Source organism: Bolinopsis microptera, chromosome 2 (assembly GCF_026151205.1).
Source record: "Bolinopsis microptera isolate Bmic1 chromosome 2, MBARI_Bmic_1.0, whole genome shotgun sequence".
In the NCBI taxonomy this organism is placed as follows: domain Eukaryota; kingdom Metazoa; phylum Ctenophora; class Tentaculata; order Lobata; family Bolinopsidae; genus Bolinopsis; species Bolinopsis microptera.
In genome coordinates this window covers 914559-933497 of record NC_087073.1, presented here as the reverse complement: position 1 = coordinate 933497, position 18939 = coordinate 914559, and the positions used below count along the sequence as shown (strand labels likewise).

The 18939-nt window shown below is 40.9% G+C and overlaps 1 protein-coding gene and 1 long non-coding RNA gene across 3 annotated transcripts; both read left to right on the top strand.

The window, feature by feature from the left end:
* Positions 1-1098: 1098 nt before the first annotated feature.
* LOC134811377 (serine-threonine kinase receptor-associated protein-like) lies at positions 1099-13875 on the top strand. 2 transcript variants are annotated; one of them, XM_063818171.1, is made up of 8 exons: positions 1099-1118; positions 2047-2214; positions 8400-8560; positions 8675-8779; positions 8940-9093; positions 9813-9955; positions 13494-13767; positions 13850-13875. In XM_063818171.1, exons 2-7 carry the CDS (start codon positions 2058-2060, stop codon positions 13752-13754), a joined length of 981 nt encoding a protein of 326 aa, XP_063674241.1. In that variant the 5' UTR covers positions 1099-1118; positions 2047-2057; the 3' UTR covers positions 13755-13767; positions 13850-13875. The 2 variants fall into 2 exon arrangements, with proteins under 2 accessions (XP_063674241.1, XP_063674240.1); XM_063818170.1 differs by lacking the exon at positions 13850-13875 and having other exon boundaries at positions 13494-13831.
* A 2362-nt stretch (positions 13876-16237) lies between these two features.
* Positions 16238-16685, top strand: LOC134811817 (uncharacterized). The gene is made up of 2 exons (XR_010159850.1): positions 16238-16354; positions 16507-16685. It is a non-coding gene; the product is annotated as an uncharacterized LOC134811817 (long non-coding RNA).
* Positions 16686-18939: the final 2254 nt, after the last annotated feature.

Here is an 18939-nt window from a genome sequence, read left to right as displayed (position 1 = left end):
GGTTCAGTAGAACATAAGTGTTTACGTACGCTGACCAGATTTCAACAAAATCGTTATATGGGAACTGGGAAGTATTATAACTTTTTGATTGTTTCCGAAATAATGTGCTGGCCGAAATACGAGCTAAAAAACCATTCAATGGTCAGCGCGCGCGTCTTACGGTCGATGGCGCACTGCCTATAGGGTGGAAAATTTACATTTGAATAAAAATGCAAATTCAAAATGCGCCATGAAAATAACTGAAGGACGCCCAGCCAGGTTTGCTGGGGACATAACACGCCCGCCATTGTTAAACGGGTGATACTCGTAAAATATTTGTTCCAGGACCATGTCGACGAGTCCAACTCGGCGCGCGTCCTGGTAGGTTATAAATGATAAACCTACAAGCCATTGTCCGAATGTCCGCTAACCGCTTATCTCATAGAATCTAAAAAGGACAGGACATTAGCAGACAATTACTAAATTAAATACCTGACAAGATCGTTGACAGTTGAACGTGAACATTGTTAATGATCTGGCCCGGCGCGCGCTACTTCGTAGCACTTGCCATTTGTATCACGTTGCGACCCCCACGGTCGTTTCACTATGTCGTCCTGACGATTCACCTTTATCGTCCTGACGATACAGGGGGAGCCGCGCACTCGTGCGCGGCGGGTCATACAACGTATAACAACTTGCCATCGGGCCAACATTTCGAGAAGAAAGCGGCGCGCGCTATTTTGAAGAATTTTAGACGAGTAACATCCGTCAAATTATTTGCTTCTCTCTGCTCTCTAGGAGAAGAAATTATATGAATTTAATTAATTTACGCAAAGGAAATTGTGCATCAGATAAATTCTTTAAAAGTTGACGGATGTTACTCGTCTAAATTTCTTCGAAGTAGCGCGCGCCGCTTTCTTCTCGAAATGTTAAAAGCTACGAAGTAGCGCGCGCCGGGCCAGATCATTAACAATGGTTAAGTTTAAAAGCTTTTATTCCCGGACGTGCCGCGCACATTTGCTTCAACATTCATCGTACTTTCAGAATCGAGCGCTATACAAAATATAGATTTTCAAACAATATTTATTGTATGCATTAGATTAAATCAAGTGATGCAATTGGCAGAGCACAATACACAGGTAACGGAAATTGTCCACTGCTACCAATATTATATATGAAATATCAACAATCAAGTATATACACATCTACTCCATCATAAGGGGCAGGAATGAGGTTGTAAGAGACTTTTGATAAAGGGGACAATAGTAAGAAATTGCAGCGATCATCAAGTCTGCGTGGTGCCGCATTACGACAGATCCTATTCAGATAAATGATTGTTGATAAATGACAGTTTTGATGTTGAATTATGCATGTTTAGAAATTGTTGTTTCTTGACCAACATTTTGAATATACTTCTTCATGCTCAACTCTCTTGGTCACTCGTTCGGTCACTCATTTCCAATATCATCCACCTTATGGGGCAGTGGTTGGTTTGATTGCTTGTGCTGTCTTGCTTCTTCACTTTGTAAGTATAGTAGGTCTGTAAGTTGTGGCTTTGTTATATTAATTACAGTGATGTTTTAAAAAAATCAAATACAAATCTTCCTCAGAGATATGTTTCTCGATCTGCATTTCTTGTTAATGGTCTTGACAAACAAGTCTTATGATAGTGTTCAGTTAGCAAATAACTTCAATATTTCAGTCCTCAGGCACCCAGGTTACCAATTGAAGTGGTCCAGTTCTTAACTATAGCCATGCAGTCAGAATCAATAAGAATCCATTTTTACCAAATTAGACTGGAACGGTAGCATACCTTAGTTGACTTAAAAATTGCCCCCTAGGGGTCGTTCACATATTACGTAATCAGCTGAGGGGGGAGGGGGGGTTTCCGAATGATTACGCTAGTGTAATTATGACACAATAGCTGTGTAAAACTGATTAGGGGGGGGGGGGGGGTTAAAAATGTTCCAAAAAATGAGTACATTATATGTGAACAACCCCCTATTTAGTATGATTTTCAAGTGAAGTCTGGGGTCTGCACCATTACATAATTCCTTTTATCATCAGTGAGCAGAGCCATGAATGGTAGTATGATCCGCCAGACCCCGATAACATGTACGGGGCACAGTCGGCCAGTGGTGGATATCGAATTCAGTGATATCACTGATGATTTGTCCTACTATCTGATTAGTGCCAGTAAAGATGGCAAGCCTCAGCTTAGAGAGGGTGGCACAGGTAAATTAGTTGTTGTTTTTTAGTGTTATATATATGGACACGTTCATTTGAGTTTGAGGATATTGGTAAATATAAGTGACCCTATTAAAAGGCACAGTGTAGTTGACTTTGTCACACTATGAAATTACTTAAACCCTTGATGGTTAGGATAATCGTCTCATCCTCTAGGCTAACTTTGTCACATAACGATATCTTAATCAGGTGATAAGATATCGCTTAAATACGGCCGGCACGGAAATGGTTACATTGTCACACTATAAACATGTGACGGAGTAAATATGGACCCCTTGCTACCGTTTTTGACCAAATTTTTGAGTGTCCAGTTGATTGGATGGGTACATATGACCATTACCTACATATTTGACGACTTTTTTCGTTAGATGGTGCACTCAGGTTTACTCTGTCACACATTAAAGAAAATATGTGATGAATGTTTAGGGCACCCTGATAAGCAATGCTGAGTAGTGTAAGTTTATTTGATGGCCTGGAAGTGCTGGGAATTGTTATTATATCATATAGTCGTAAGGAATTAAAACACAGAAGGCACAACCAAGCTTACTTTGTCACATAATCTTGATAATATCTGAACATGTGTGAAATTGAACAAATAATGATATACCAGCTTAAACCCCTTATATTATACGTACTATGGATCAAACAACACTGCTAGTACCATGCACCAGTCACATAAATCATTATCAAGTGGTAATATGTTAACAGTGTCACAATTAAACTACCGCTACATGGTCAAAAATAGGGTAATTTCGTCACAAAAAATTATTATAACTCTGTTAGCTCCTTGCTGGCAAAATAACTAGTTTATCGAAATTTGTTTGATGATAAAGTTACATAGTATTCTAATAGAAGTATAGTTCTTCAAAATAGGGGCAAGACATGTTTACTTTGTCACATCAGTTATTATAAGAGTTAGGTAATCGTCATCAGATTAAAAGATATTTTTCGTAGTTTGGATCGATTAATACTTTAATATACCTGTAATAAATCCTATGTCAATTTTAACACACTATCTTGATACTGTTGGGGCAGGGAAAGTTAATTTTGTCACATTTTCAATGTCTTTGACAAATTAATCTAAATTTTAAAAATTGAGTTCTTATGTTCTGGACAATATTCTTCCAATCGTTTCTGAAAGAATGTTGAATTCTAATAGAGTTATAGATCTTCAAAATAGGGGCAAGACATGTTTACTTTGTCACATCAGTTATTATAAGAGTTAGGTAATCGTCATCACATTAACATATATTTTTTGTAGTTTGGATTGATTTACATAGGTAATAAAGCAGCCTATGCTAATTTTTACACACTATCTTGAAATTGTTGGGGCATGAAAAGTTAATTTTGTCACATTTTTAGTGACTTTGACAAATTTAACCTAAAATTGTTAAACTTAAGCTCTGATGTTCTGGACAATATTCTAATAGAGGTATAGAATATAGATCTTCAAAATAGGGGCAAGACATGTTTACTTTGTCACATCAGTTATTATAAGAGTTATTATAAGAGACTATTTCATTCTATAATCATTGTTTTTAATATATTTACGATTTCGTATAATTTTTTGTGACAATGTAAACATCAACTGATAAAATTTTCCCGCCTTTCAAACCAAAATCAGATATAAATTATTCGCCCAAAATTTTAAATTTCATATATTGTGACAGAATTAACCTCATTTCCCAATAACCAAGTGCCTGTATTAGCTAACTATTCAAAACAACATATTTTAGGGCTATGCTTGGTAGAGCAACCATAAAATAATGAGTTGAAAGGGTTTTTAGGACACCTCACAGTAGAATAGAGGTATGGTATCATGAGTGTGACAAAGTTACCCAAATATTGCTTTGTAACCGTTCGATCCGTGCCCATTAACCAATGTTGTATCATAATTGTTAGATAGACCTAATTTACTATATTTCAGACCAAGGAATGATAATTAGACAACTGCAGTTAACTAAGTCACACAAAATGTGACATTTGAAACATTATAGTGCCTAACAACAATAGATTTTCTTTCTGAGCGGTGCATATGGGAGTATGGGTTACGTGGCTAATGTTCAGAACTTCTGAACGTGCTAGGTTAATAAATGTCAAAATTAAGCCACTATCGTCAAAAACGCTATTATTTTTGTTTACCAATATCCTCAAACTCAAATGAACGTGTCCATATAACAACTGTATCATATAATATATTTTTAAAATCTATGTGTGGGTCAGTAGATAGAGTCTTGTGATAAGGAAGGCAAAACTTGTTAAAAACTACATTACCAGTTTATAATTAGGGACTACCGGTGGGTGATGAATAATTGAGAATCCAACAGGATCTTGTTCTCTTCATTGTGCTGATTCCGGGAAGCATTCGTTTTACGCTCTAATCCTATTAAAAATCGAGATATCGGTCATTGAAAAATGAGTAATTATAGGCCTGTCAATGATTGCAGCCCAATTAAGAGCTGATCAGTTGCAGCTACTTGTGCCATATAAGGGATAACTGAAGTCACGTGACCGCCAATCCTATCACGTGACCTTGATTCGTAAATCCTTGGTCACGTGATCACATTCGTAACGTGTCGAATGCTGACTAGGATATCTCGTGACGTCACCAGAGCTCAAGCTTCCTGACCAGGCCTTATATGGAATAATATAGTGTATCACGTGTAATTGGATCCAATTAAGATGAGCTGCGCAATTATCGCAGCATCTCGATCTGGTATCACCTTTTGAAACCCAGCAGGCAGCTGGGCCAGAGATTTTAAAATAGAAGGATTTTTTGTTGATGAAAATCGAAGCGAAAATCATGTAACCCTATGTTTCCGAGGACGCCGAACACGATAAAACTGGTTATAATTATCATACTCAAGGGCAAATTGCTTTAAAATGCACTTGAATGTCATCTAGATGTTATTATAAGCTAAGCGCCTGAGCGGCTTATCGGGTGGCACCAGTCTCTCTGCCGAATCTCAGTAATTGTAAACAACGACGCTACTAGTTCTCAACTAATAATCGGGCTTATGAAGGAAAGATCTCAAGTTCAGAAGACGAAAGAAATTTATTCAAATATTTGCTTAAGATTAACGAATACGATTTCAACCAATATCTTACAATTTGAGTTACCATTAACTTGTGCCTTACATTTAGAGTTAACGTTACATTATACCTTATATCTGGAGTTAACGTTACATCAGTAATCGACCGGGATTCCCGGCGCCGTGAAATCCCGGCGCCGGGGGAGCTATTTCTTCCCGGCCCCGGCCCCGGCCGATTTTCAATTTTTGCCGGGAATTTGGCCGGGAATTTTTGATCGAAATCGGCCAAAAACTTTCATATAAATCTTAAAATGGATTTTCAATTTTGAAAGGATGATGTCCAGAGTGCCAACTTTTATTTACTGTTTCAGCTGAACAAAATTATTTTACCAAAATATATATGAAATCTAATTACCTTCTAAACTGTTCAATTGATACGAACATTATATTGTCATGTAAAAATAAGTTCAGATCCTAAGTCCTGAAAAGTTCTAACTTGGCCGTGGATTTATTAAATTCACGGCCCCGGCCAAATTCCAGAACGGCCAATTCCCGGCCCCGGCAAAATTTGGACATTCCCGGCCCCGGCCCCGGCCAAATCCTACCCCCGGTCGTTTACTGCGTTACATTATACCTTTCATCTAGAGTTAACGTTACATTATACCGTACATCTAGAGTTAACGTTACATTATACCTTTCATCTAGAGTTAACGTTACATTATACCTTACATCTAGAGTTAACGTTACATTATACCTTACATCTAGATTTAACGTTACATTATACCGTACATCTAGAGTTAACATCTAGAGTTAACGTTACATTATACCTTTCATCTAGAGTTAACGTTACATTATACCTTTCATCTAGAGTTAACGTTACATTATACCTTACATCTAGAGTTAACGTTACATTATACATTCATGTTATTTTCTTACCTTTCTTTTGACGTATTACCAAGAAATCACTGGACCTCGTTAGTCGATAAGGATCCAGTTAGTGACGAGCTATGAAGTAATCATTCGACCTCATTAATACTGATTCTGTCAGTTACGAACTATGAAGTTATTATTCTACCTCTTTAATGCTGATTCTGTCAGCGAAGAGTTGTGAAGAAATTAATGAAGACCTCGTTGATATCCTCGTTCAACAAATATACTCATCTGGTAACCAAATCCCTTATATGGCCTTCTTCTGAGGATCCGAAAACTAAATCTACCCATATCAGAACCTACTGACTTCATTAAACCAATCAATAAAAAGAAGAAGAACTCTGGATACAACATAAGGTATAATGTAATGTTACAGTTAACTCTGAAGTAAGGTATACGATAATCTTAACTTTACATGTGGCGTGGAAGGTAATGTTAACTCACGAATCACGATGTAAGGTATAATGTAACGTTAACGGTATAATGTAACGTTAACTCTAGATGTACGGTATAATGTAATGTTAACTCTAGATGTAATGTATAATGGAACGTTAACTCCATATATATAAGGTATAATGTAACATTAATTCTAAATTTAAGGCACAAGTAAATGGTAACTCAAATTGTAAGATACAAGGTAATATTAACTACATATGCTAAGTAAAAGGTAAGGTTAACTCTAATTGTAAGATACAAGGTAATATTAACTACATATGCTAAGTAAAAGGTAAGGTTAACTTTAAATTTGAGGCAAAAGGCAATGAGTAGTGTACAACGGAAGGGGACCATTCTCATAACAGGAGCGTCAACTTATCCGTAAGTAGCCCTAGCACAATCCTTAAATACCGTTAGTTCATCCTTAAACCGTTATAAAGACTTGAAATACCGCTTATAGAAGTCCTGATACAATCCTTGGTAGTCCTTTTCGATATTGGTTGAAATCCGTATTCGTTAATCTTAAGCAAATATTTGAATAAATTTCTTTCGTCTTCTGAACTTGAGATCTTTCCTTCATAAGCCCGATTATTAGTTGAGAACTAGTAGCGTCGTTGTTTACAATTACTGAGATTCGGCAGAGAGACTGGTGCCACCCGATAAGCCGCTCAGGCGCTTAGCTTATAATAACATCTAGATGACATTCAAGTACATTTTAAAGCAATTTGCCCTTGAGTATGATAATTATAACCAGTTTTATCGTGTTCGGCGTCCTCGGAAACATAGGGTTACATGATTTTCGCTTCGATTTTCATCAACAAAAAATCCTTCTATTTTAAAATCTCTGGCCCAGCTGCCTGCTGGGTTTCAAAAGGTGATCGAGATGCTGCGATAATTGCGCAGCTCATCTTAATTGGATCCAATTACACGTGATACACTATATTATTCCATATAAGGCCTGGTCAGGAAGCTTGAGCTCTGGTGACGTCACGAGATATCCTAGTCAGCATTCGACACGTTACGAATGTGATCACGTGACCAAGGATTTACGAATCAAGGTCACGTGATAGGATTGGCGGTCACGTGACTTCAGTTATCCCTTATATGGCACAAGTAGCTGCAACTGATCAGCTCTTAATTGGGCTGCAATCATTGACAGGCCTATAATTACTCATTTTTCAATGACCGATATCTCGATTTTTAATAGGATTAGAGCGTAAAACGAATGCTTCCCGGAATCAGCACAATGAAGAGAACAAGATCCTGTTGGATTCTCAATTATTCATCACCCACCGGTAGTCCCTACAGTTTATTTCTTGACTTAGGAATAATTAAGTGTAATACAGCACAACAAAATTGGAGCTGGAACATTGCCACTTTAAAAAAATACTCAGGTATGAAAGTGGTTTGCACTTCATTTATTAATATCACAATCACGACCTAATGAGATTTGTGGACTCTCAAAGTGAGGGCTGTTGTAAAGTGGAGGACAAGTATTATCATAGCAATAACATGTCATGTTGAACATGTTGAACATGTTGAACATGTTGAACATGTTGAACATGTTGAACATGTTGAACATGTTGAACATGTTGAACATGTTGAACATGTTGAACATGTTGAACATGTTGAACATGTTGAACATGTTGAACTTGTTGAACATGTTGAACATTGACTTTGTATTTAATAAATAAAGGTCTTCTTTGAGTGATGTTAACTTTGTCTATATTTTATAACGACATGGTTTTACCTGTACAATTTACTTCCTTCTCCCAGGAGATTGGCTGGGAACGTTTGAGGGTCACAAAGGTGCAATCTGGGCAGTGGACATCAGCTATAACGGTACCAGAGCTGCTACTGGTGCTGCTGATTTTACCTCCAACTATTGGGATGCCGAAACTGGAAACTGTCTTGCATCCTTCACTCACTCCCATATTGTGAGTTTTGTTGAGATCATCTCAATTGTATTTTCTCCTTCTTCAATATCTAGTAACTCAAAACTAGTAACTTAAGCTAGTATATTAAACCTAATAATATTCCCCCTTATCCAGGTAAAATCGGTGTCAATAAACCGGGACACGCATTTATTACTCACTGGTACTTCAAGATCGGTACTGAGTATCTGGGATGTCCGACAACCGCAGAACTCCATCGAGGTATTTGATTAATTAATGTTGATATAAGCCAAAAATTGTTTACAAGTTGTAGAAAAATGCATTTTAATGATATTATATTATGTTGATGAAAACATTTTTGAAAATTTTGCCTTCCATAGATTCTTTAAAATCTTCAAGAAAATTAAAACAGTTTTGTCAGGAGTACGCAGGACATAACGGAGGCATCAAAGGATGCAAGTTCTTGGGTAATGACAATTACTTCATAACTACTGGTGAAGACAAACTGATGAAAGTGTGGGATAGACGAGCTAAAAAGGAGCTGAAACAGCAGTCTTTCGATCAGCCTCTCAATAGTAAGTTAGTAGTAACACCTTAGTAACACCTTAGTAACACCAAGTAGTAACACCTTAGTAACACCTTAGTAACACCTTAGTAACACCTTAGTAACACCTTAGTAACACCTTAGTAACACCTTAGTAACACCTTAGTAACACCTTAGTAACACCTTAGTAACACCTCAGTAACACCCTAGTAACACCCTAGTAACACCCTAGTAACACCCTAGTAACACCCTAGTAACACCCTAGTAACGTACCTTCGATCAGCCTCTCAATAGTAAGTTAGTAGTAACACCTTAGTAACACCTTAGTAACACCTTAGTAACACCTTAGTAACACCCTAGTAACACCCTAGTAACACCCTAGTAACACCCTAGTAACGTACCTTCGATCAGCCTCTCAATAGTAAGTTAGTAGTAACACCTTAGTAACACCTTAGTAACACCTTAGTAACACCTTAGTAACACCTTAGTAACACCTTAGTAACACCCTAGTAACACCCTAGTAACACCCTAGTAACGTACCTTCGATCAGCCTCTCAATAGTAAGTTAGTAGTAACACCTTAGTAACACCTTAGTAACACCTTAGTAACACCCTAGTAACACCTTAGTAACACCTTAGTAACGTACCCTCAATAGTAAGTTAGTAGTAACACCTTAGTAACACCTTAGTAACACCCTAGTAACACCTTAGTAACACCCTAGTAACACCCTAGTAACGTACCTTTCTGCAGGCATGGTGTTGAAGGATGACGTTAAAGTGGTCACAGTAACGTACGGTAACAACGTGGCGCTCTACGACGTTACAACGTTTGATCTGTTACGCACACACAGTTTACCTTGCGTTGTGAACAGTGCTTCTCTTCACTTAGACCAGGTTCTTATCAATATTACAAGAGAGAGTAATGTACTTTTACTTAGGCCAGTTACGACTTTAATTAGTGATAAACCTTTAAATTTTTAGAATTAGAATTATAATCAAATTAAATCAAGCAAATTTGAAGTTTATATAAGCTGAGCTGCTGTTCTCGGTTGTTCTAAATTTTAGTAGCTTTCATTTTCCGCACAGCCTACTAGAAAAATAATTTTTCCGTAGATTTTATCAATATTAATTGTCGTGTTCAACACAAGATACAACAACAAGTTACCTTATATCATGGAGCCCTGCTACTTTTAAGTCTGTTTTTTTAGCTGCATTTCTCCTTCTTTGGTCACTGTCAATTGAAGGTTAGGTTAGAATGGAGAAATTATTGATAATTATTTGCAGTAAAATGTCATAATGCTTCTTATCATGGATAATGCTAGGAATAAATAAATCATAAATTATGATGTTTACCAGGCCACGTACCGTAACTTCTTTATGACAGTTATTATTTATCAACAGAATGGCAGCAGTTAATCAACTGATTTGGCCCAGCAATTCATAACTAAAAGATAATATTATGAAGTCTAAAATTACCTTTCTGTACTTTGTAATCCCAAATATGGCATGATTACCGTCTCAAAGTACACGTTGAGGTGATCTAAGCAGGTCTTGAAGTCTTATAATGGTTACCATGGTTACTTACTTATAATGTCCGGTCTTATAGTTGTTTATTAATAGTCAGGATCACAGTCTACCCTCGGATAATTATTAAGAAGGGTTGTATACCATAGAGGGTTATAACAGTATTACGAACTTCATATCAGGGCTGCTAAATAGTTTCAATAATAACCTTGGGTACCCACCCTAACCTTGCTATTGTTGCCGAGAAAAGGTCCCTCCCCCCGGCATTAGTGCACTTCACAACATCATCCCCAGCTGAAGACAGCATTAGTGCACTGTGGTGGTCAATGTTATTTGAACACTGTTTTCAATGTTTAGAACGTTTGCGTTTCTCTCTGGTGACTCCATATTAATCCAGTTACAAGCTCCTCGATAGTGGAGTCTAATTTGGATGCTATCCTAGATGTACTGTCAGAGTAAAGGTGATGTGACAATTGTGAGTTCCAAGTACCCGGCCAACTGCACAAGTGAAGTTCAAATTGTTCAAATTTAATCATAAAATGGCACGATAATTCCTATCTGTAGTTTTAATGACAGTGCTCTCCTGATCACGTGACTTGAAATATTCATACTGTGAGACACGATTATGAGCATTGATCGGTTTCTATTAATAAAATGTATTACAAAGAAAAAATGTTGGTTATCTGATAATATTAAAATTTTGAATCAAATGCTAGGTAATAATTTTCCGCCCAACTGTCAGAAGTCCAATTTCTTATCAAAGTTTACATTGAGTTGAGATCATAGCCCAGAAACTTCAGTCTTACGGAAAAGTATAATTTTGTAGTTAAAGGGTTGAAGTTGCCAACCTTCTGATAGAAACAAGCCCATAGACGCAGTATTGTCCTTTTTGGCACAAGAATGTACACGACATTCCACTCCATGGATGTCCTGAATTGTCTTCAGAGTATGTCTTACGAGTATTCTAGCTAACCCTCTTCTTCTGTGACTCTCCTTTACATGCAACTTCCCTACACTTCCCCCACCATTTACAGTAAGCCATGCAATCGGAGTCGCTGGATCACTTTGAGAGAAAATCCCAAAGCACGGTCTTTGAGTAATCTCTGCCAATACCATCGAGTGAAGAGTACTATCGTCTTTGTTTTTGAATCCAATATCCAAAGCCCACTGAGTCGTAATGACCGCAGTATGGCCCTCTAGCAGTGGGCCAAGTATATAGCCTTGTGGTACAGAAATTTGGTCAGGTTTTGATGCGGGAGCAGCGAACAAGTTGTGGTTCCACTTTGTGGGGTCTCCTTCAAAGTGGAAACCAAGTCTTTGGTTAACACCCGTGACGATGTAATCAAAATATCTCGTCTGGAAATTCATAACGAACCATTCACCGAAATTTGACTCATTCTTACCACTCAGGACTTTATTTAAGAAAAGGTCGATATCCTTCAAGGTAGCATTATCATCGATGTAAAAGTCAATTTTTATAATAATTTTCTTTTCATCTTCGTGGTGAATGATGCTAGAATAAATTTGTCCCGTTGACGATTGAAAAGATTCCACGACCACGTTTCCGTCCAATGGAAGCCAACCTTTTTCAATGAAAGTTAAATGAGTCTTGAAAATAAACAGCTCTTCTGGAATCTCTGACGAGTTTATAGTCCGCGAAATTTTTTCCATTATGATGCAGCCACTAAAGATAACGAAACGATCCGATTTTACATTTACACAATAGTTACAAATGTAACCAAGTTAAAACTGCAAGCGGGAACCGAGAACAGAAAAAAATGTATTGAGGAGTTTTATAATTTAAGGTGAGAAATATTACCATATTATCATAATATCATATTTCGCTGCATTATCCATAAATATGAGTTTAATTGATTTAGGGGGCCGCAATAGAATTACGCATACTGTAAAACTTGGAATGTCGAACCAACAACATACCGAACCAATAAATTGGCGACGTCGCTATATTCGCGGCATTTTTTAATCCGGCTTAGTGGCTCAGTTGGTTAATCCGCCTGGTATTGCTTGAGGTACCAGGTTCGATTCCCGACTCTGTCACTAGCCGTGGGGTGAGCGTCATCGACGCTCAGCTAAGGATCCTGAGTGGTCTATGCAGCCCCCCGGTCCACTCAGCCAAATACTCGAGAAATCGGGTGTGAGGGTTAAATGAGGAGCTGCCCATTGCAGCAAAGTCTCGGGCGAAGAAAGTATGGTACACACTACCTTAACCGTCACTGGCCTAATGTATAATTGAATCCTTCGGCTTCCTGTAATTGGCTGGTTACACACTTGTGTAACAATGAGGCTGTTGGAATGTCCGAAGTAAAATAAGTGTTGAGAAAAAAAGCGATTACTTTACATCTTCAATTTTGTCCAAACCCCAAAAATCGGTAGACTTGACCGTTGCCTTCGCTAAGAAATATATCACCATTCCCGACGAAAATGCTTTTTTCTTCCTTGCTCCTGCAGTCTGCACCTTCGAAATAGCCTTAACTTTTGGAAAGTAATAACAGTACTCCGCAGTAATAACAGTACTCCGCACACCTGCAGTCACTTTAATTGACCACTCCAGCGAAGTGGTACATGTCATGTACCTCCGTCCTCCCTGTTTCTACTAGGGGTGTCCTCCCTCCACCAACTCGAAGTTATTTAATTGTACTTGTGGCACCACTTAAAATATGGGCAGCAAAAGATTCTGAAATCTTGATAGTTACTCCTTTACTCGTATTCTTAATCAACTTTGGAAATTTCCACTTTGACTATGACATACTCTAACAATGCTCACTAAAAACCTCAGAGATATTGTAACTAGTGGTAACTAGTGGTAACTAGTGGTAACTAGTGGTAACTAGTGGTAACTAGTGGTAACTAGTGGTAACTAGTGGTAACTAACAAGTAACAACCTCAGAGATATTTCGTGTGCGGGGGAGAAGACCTATACGTTTACAAAGTGAGTATAGAGACAGGGCGGGTACTAGAGTCCTACAAGAAACACTTCGGTCCGGTCCACTGTATCCGATACTCCCCGGACGGAGAGCTGTACGCGTCAGGCAGCGAAGACGGCACCATCCGTCTCTGGCAGAACTGTGTTGGTAAAACATATGGACTGTGGCAATGCCCAGACCTTACTAACAACAGCCCGGCTAACCAAGAGTTTGTTATGAGCTAATGACGTGAGTCACGTGACAGGGTAGTGTGTCACGTGACAGGGTAGTGGGTCACGTGACAGGGTAGTGTGTCACGTGACAGGGTGTCACGTGACAGGGTAGTGGGTCACGTGACAGGGTGTCACGTGACAGGGTAGTGGGTCACGTGACAGGGTAGTGTGTCACGTGACAGGGTATTGTGTCACGTGACAGGGTAGTGGGTCACGTGACAGGGTGTCACGTGACAGGGTAGTGGGTCACGTGACAGGGTAGTGGGTCACGTGACAGGGTAGTGGGTCACGTGACAGGGTAGTGTGTCACGTGACAGGGTAGTGAGTCACGTGACAGGGTAGGGTGTCACGTGACAGGGTGTCACGTGACAGGGTAGTGTGTCACGTGACAGGGTGGTGGGTCACGTGACAGGGTATTGTGTCACGTGACAGGGTAGTGAGTCACGTGACAGGGTAGGGTGTCACGTGACAGGGTAGTGGGTCACGTGACAGGGTAGTGTGTCACGTGACAGGGTAGTGTGTCACGTGACAGGGTAGTGAGTCACGTGACAGGGTAGTGTGTCACGTGACAGGGTAGTGGGTCACGTGACAGGGTAGTGGGTCACGTGACAGGGTAGTGGGTCACGTGACAGGGTAGTGTGTCACGTGACAGGGTAGTGGGTCACGTGACAGGGTAGTGTGTCATGTGACAGGGTGTCACGTGTGCTGGTGACTAAACAGTTATCTGCCTTATCTTGTGTTGCAATGTTTCATCGAGTTGACCTCGTTCAGTCCCTGCTCCGGGCTCCAGCTGTCGGGTCTGTCACATGTTATTATGATACCTTGTCAAACTGGCTAATTGTTCTAAATTAATGTTTATATTTGACCAGCATTTTGTCAACAATTTGTTTTGTATGATGGACACTTTTGTTAAATAGATGATTTATTTATGATAATTGATTTTTATCAAATTTTATGAACTGCTTGTTTCACTGATTGACTACTCATTCTTTGAAGTTTGACCATTTTATCATTAAACAAGCTTATTCAGGTACGTACTTTGACATAGCGAGGTAAATGTAAAGACCATAGCTTTTGTACATGTTTGTATTTCACATCAGGGTTTCAGCGCAGCAAATAGATACAACAGCCCCCTAACAGCCCTCTAACAGCCCCCTAACAGCCCCCTAACAGCCCCCCTAACAGCCCCCTAACAGCCCTCTAACAGCCCCCCTAACAGCCCCCTAACAGCCCCCTAACAGCCCTCTAACAGCCCTCTAACAGCCCCCTAACAGCCCCCTAACAGCCCTCTAACAGCCCCTAACAGCCCTCTAACAGCCCTCTAACAGCCCCCTAACAGCCCCCTAACAGCCCTCTAACAGCCCCCTAACAGCCGCCTAACAGCCCTCTAACAGCCCCCTAACAGCCCCCTAACAATCCTCTAACAGCCCCCTAACAGCCCTCTAACAGCCCCCTAACAGCCCCCTAACAGCCCTCTAACAGCCCCCTAACAATCCTCTAACAGCCCCCTAACAGCCCTCTAACAGCCCTTTAACAGCCCCCTAACAGCCCCCTAACAGCCCCCTAACAGCCCTCTAACAGCCCTTTAACAGCCCCCTAACAGCCCCCTAACAGCCCCCTAACAGCCCTCTAACAGCCCCCTAACAGCCCTCTAACAGCCCCCTAACAGCCCTCTAACAGCTCTCTAACAGCCCCCTAACAGCCCCTAACAGCCCCCTAACAGCCCTCTAACAGCCCCCTAACAGCCCCCTAACAGCCCTCTAACAGCCCCCTAACAATCCTCTAACAGCCCCCTAACAGCCCTCTAACAGCCCCCTAACAGCCCCCTAACAGCTCTCTAACAGCCCCCTAACAGCCCCCTAACAGCCCTCAAACAGCCCCCCTAACAGCCCTCTAACAGCCCTCTAACAGCCCCCTAACAGCCCTCTAACAGCCCCCTAACAGCCCTCTAACAGCCCCCTAACAGCCCTCTAACAGCCCCCTAACAGCCCCCTAACAGCCCTCTAACAGCCCTCTAACAGCCCCCTAACAGCCCCCTAACAGCTCCCCTAATAGCCCTCTAACAGCCCTCTAACAGCCCTCTAACAGCCCTCTAACAGCCCTCTAACAGCCCTCTAACAGCCCCCTAACAGCCCCCCTAATAGCCCCCTAACAGCCCCCTAACAGCCCCCTAACAGCCCTCTAACAGCTAGGCCCAGCTATTTTAGGTTCCCGTACAGGGCAGTGTGTCACGTGATTATTTTTACTTGGGTAGTCACTTGATTTGATTGATCGTTTACTGAAATCCAATGAAATTGAAACAGCTTATGTTTTTTCACGTGACCGTCTAATGAGACTAGATCTGACTCAGTGATAACGCTCATACCCTGGCTCGGAGTGGCAATTTTATTGATCGCTTCATCTTAAATACTGCTCATTGCTTGTTTACTCCTATAGCTCACATATTCAATTTATATTAATAAAATGCTGGTAATCTGGTATATTTCCCACACAATAATGTTTCATCTAATTTAAGGGCAAGATGGTTGAAATAGGTGGAGACCGGCTGTTTGGTCAGCAGTATAACCCGGCTGTGTTTGTTCTTCCTGCCATTGTTGTTCTTGCAATGTTTGGTGAGGAATTTACTGTTCATTTTAAATGTTGTTTCTTGGTATTATATCGATGATGATTTATAACATCAAAATATTAAATAATGATGTTAAATCTTATTAATTTTTAACAGTTTTTACTTTTCTACTTTGATATAACAAATTATTATTTACAGGGTTCGTTGGTTATAAGATGTATAGTTGGAACAGAGCCAAACTTGCTGTTAAACAAAAGAAAAAGAATAAGAAGAATTAAGACTGTAAAAACATCTGATATGATGTTAAATTGTAATTATGTTTATTAGTATCTAGTACCTCAAACTCCAGGATGTTTATTTAACTTTTATCAGACACATTTGATTGTAACTTTATTTTAAATATTTCATGGGAATCGTCATTAGAATCTGAGTCTTGATTTTTCGTGTTTTCATAAATTATACGGTAGAAATAAAACCTTGATCTACTGTGAGATACTCTACATTCAGGAGACAAATCTTTATAGTTACCATGGTAACCTACACTAGTAACCAGGTAACTAGTAGTGTAACTACAAATCTTCCTATTCCTCCTAAATTAGCCTCATTCTTCCCTCTACCGAACTTCTCAGAAACAGACTGATTTTAGGCAGCTGAATATACCACACACACTCCACAGTTAAACTTTCTCCTTGGAAACAGCTGGTCCATTAACTAAAGTAGTATCGACCATTTACTACGTGTACACAATCTGTTATAAAACTCTGAATAATTAAACGATCAACAAATCGCCACGTTAGCTTCCCCCGCTAACATGTATTTAGGTAAGCCGCGACGACATTATATCATCAAAAGTCTATCGTACTATCAGTGTGTAAAATAAGCGCGCGACGTATTGGTTACGAGATGATTCGATACGAAATTGCATGCTCCGTGCCCGCGTCGTATCCATAATATTAATAATATAATGTGCCTCAGTAGCTCCTAAATCCAGCTGGTGGACTGCAGTTAACTGGTTCACCTTGTACCAGCTGGTGGACTGCAGTTAACTGGTTCACCTTGTACCAGCTGGTGGACTGCAGTTAACTGGTTCACCTTGTACCAGCTGGTGGACTGCAGTTAACTGGTTCACCTTGTACCAGCTGGTGGACTGCAGTTAACCGGTTCACCTTGTACCAGCTGGTGGACTGCAGTTAACCGGTTCACCTTGTACCAGCTGGTGGACTGCAGTTAACCGGTTCACCTTGTACCAGCTGGTGGACTGCAGTTAACCGGTTCACCTTGTACCAGCTGGTGGACTGCAGTTAACCGGTTCACCTTGTACCAGCTGGTGGACTGCAGTTAACCGGTTCACCTTGTACCAGCTGGTGGACTGCAGTTAACCGGTTCACCTTGTACCAGCTGGTGGACTGCAGTTAACCGGTTCACCTTGTACCAGCTGGTGGACTGCAGTTAACCGGTTCACCTTGTACCAGCTGGTGGACTGCAGTTAACCGGTTCACCTTGTACCAGCTGGTGGACTGCAGTTAACCGGTTCACCTTGTACCAGCTGGTGGACTGCAGTTAACCGGTTCACCTTGTACCAGCTGGTGGACTGCAGTTAACCGGTTCACCTTGTACCAGCTGGTGGACTGCAGTTAACCGGTTCACCTTGTACCAGCTGGTGGACTGCAGTTAACCGGTTCACCTTGTACCAGCTGGTGGACTGCAGTTAACTGGTTCACCTTGTACCAGCTGGTGGACTGCAGTTAACCGGTTCACCTTGTACCAGCTGGTGGACTGCAGTTAACCGGTTCACCTTGTACCAGCTGGTGGACTGCAGTTAACCGGTTCACCTTGTACCAGCTGGTGGACTGCAGTTAACCGGTTCACCTTGTACCAGCTGGTGGACTGCAGTTAACCGGTTCACCTTGTACCAGCTGGTGGACTGCAGTTAACCGGTTCACCTTGTACCAGCTGGTGGACTGCAGTTAACCGGTTCACCTTGTACCAGCTGGTGGACTGCAGTTAACCGGTTCACCTTGTACCAGCTGGTGGACTGCAGTTAACCGGTTCACCTTGTACCAGCTGGTGGACTGCAGTTAACCGGTTCACCTTGTACCAGCTGGTGGACTGCAGTTAACCGGTTCACCTTGTACCAGCTGGTGGACTGCAGTTAACCGGTTCACCTTGTACCAGCTGGTGGACTGCAGTTAACCGGTTCACCTTGTACCAGCTGGTGGACTGCAGTTAACCGGTTCACCTTGTACCAGCTGGTGGACTGCAGTTAACCGGTTCACCTTGTACCAGCTGGTGGACTGCAGTTAACCGGTTCACCTTGTACCAGCTGGTGGACTGCAGTTAACCGGTTCACCTTGTACCAGCTGGTGGACTGCAGTTAACCGGTTCACCTTGTACCAGCTGGTGGACTGCAGTTAACCGGTTCACCTTGTACCAGCTGGTGGACTGCAGTTAACCGGTTCACCTTGTACCAGCTGGTGGACTGCAGTTAACCGGTTCACCTTGTACCAGCTGGTGGACTGCAGTTAACCGGTTCACCTTGTACCAGCTGGTGGACTGCAGTTAACCGGTTCACCTTGTACCAGCTGGTGGACTGCAGTTAACCGGTTCACCTTGTACCAGCTGGTGGACTGC

Excerpts from the sequence above, each read along its gene's own strand:
- LOC134811377 (XM_063818171.1), top strand. The coding sequence starts at position 2,058 with ATGAATGGTAGTATGATCCGCCAGACCCCGATAACATGTACGGGGCAC. Across the intron at positions 8,780-8,939 it reads AACCGCAGAACTCCATCGAG|GAGTACGCAGGACATAACGG; the intron begins GTATTTGATTAA and ends CAGTTTTGTCAG. Across the intron at positions 9,956-13,493 it reads CTTCTCTTCACTTAGACCAG|AGATATTTCGTGTGCGGGGG; the intron begins GTTCTTATCAAT and ends TAACAACCTCAG.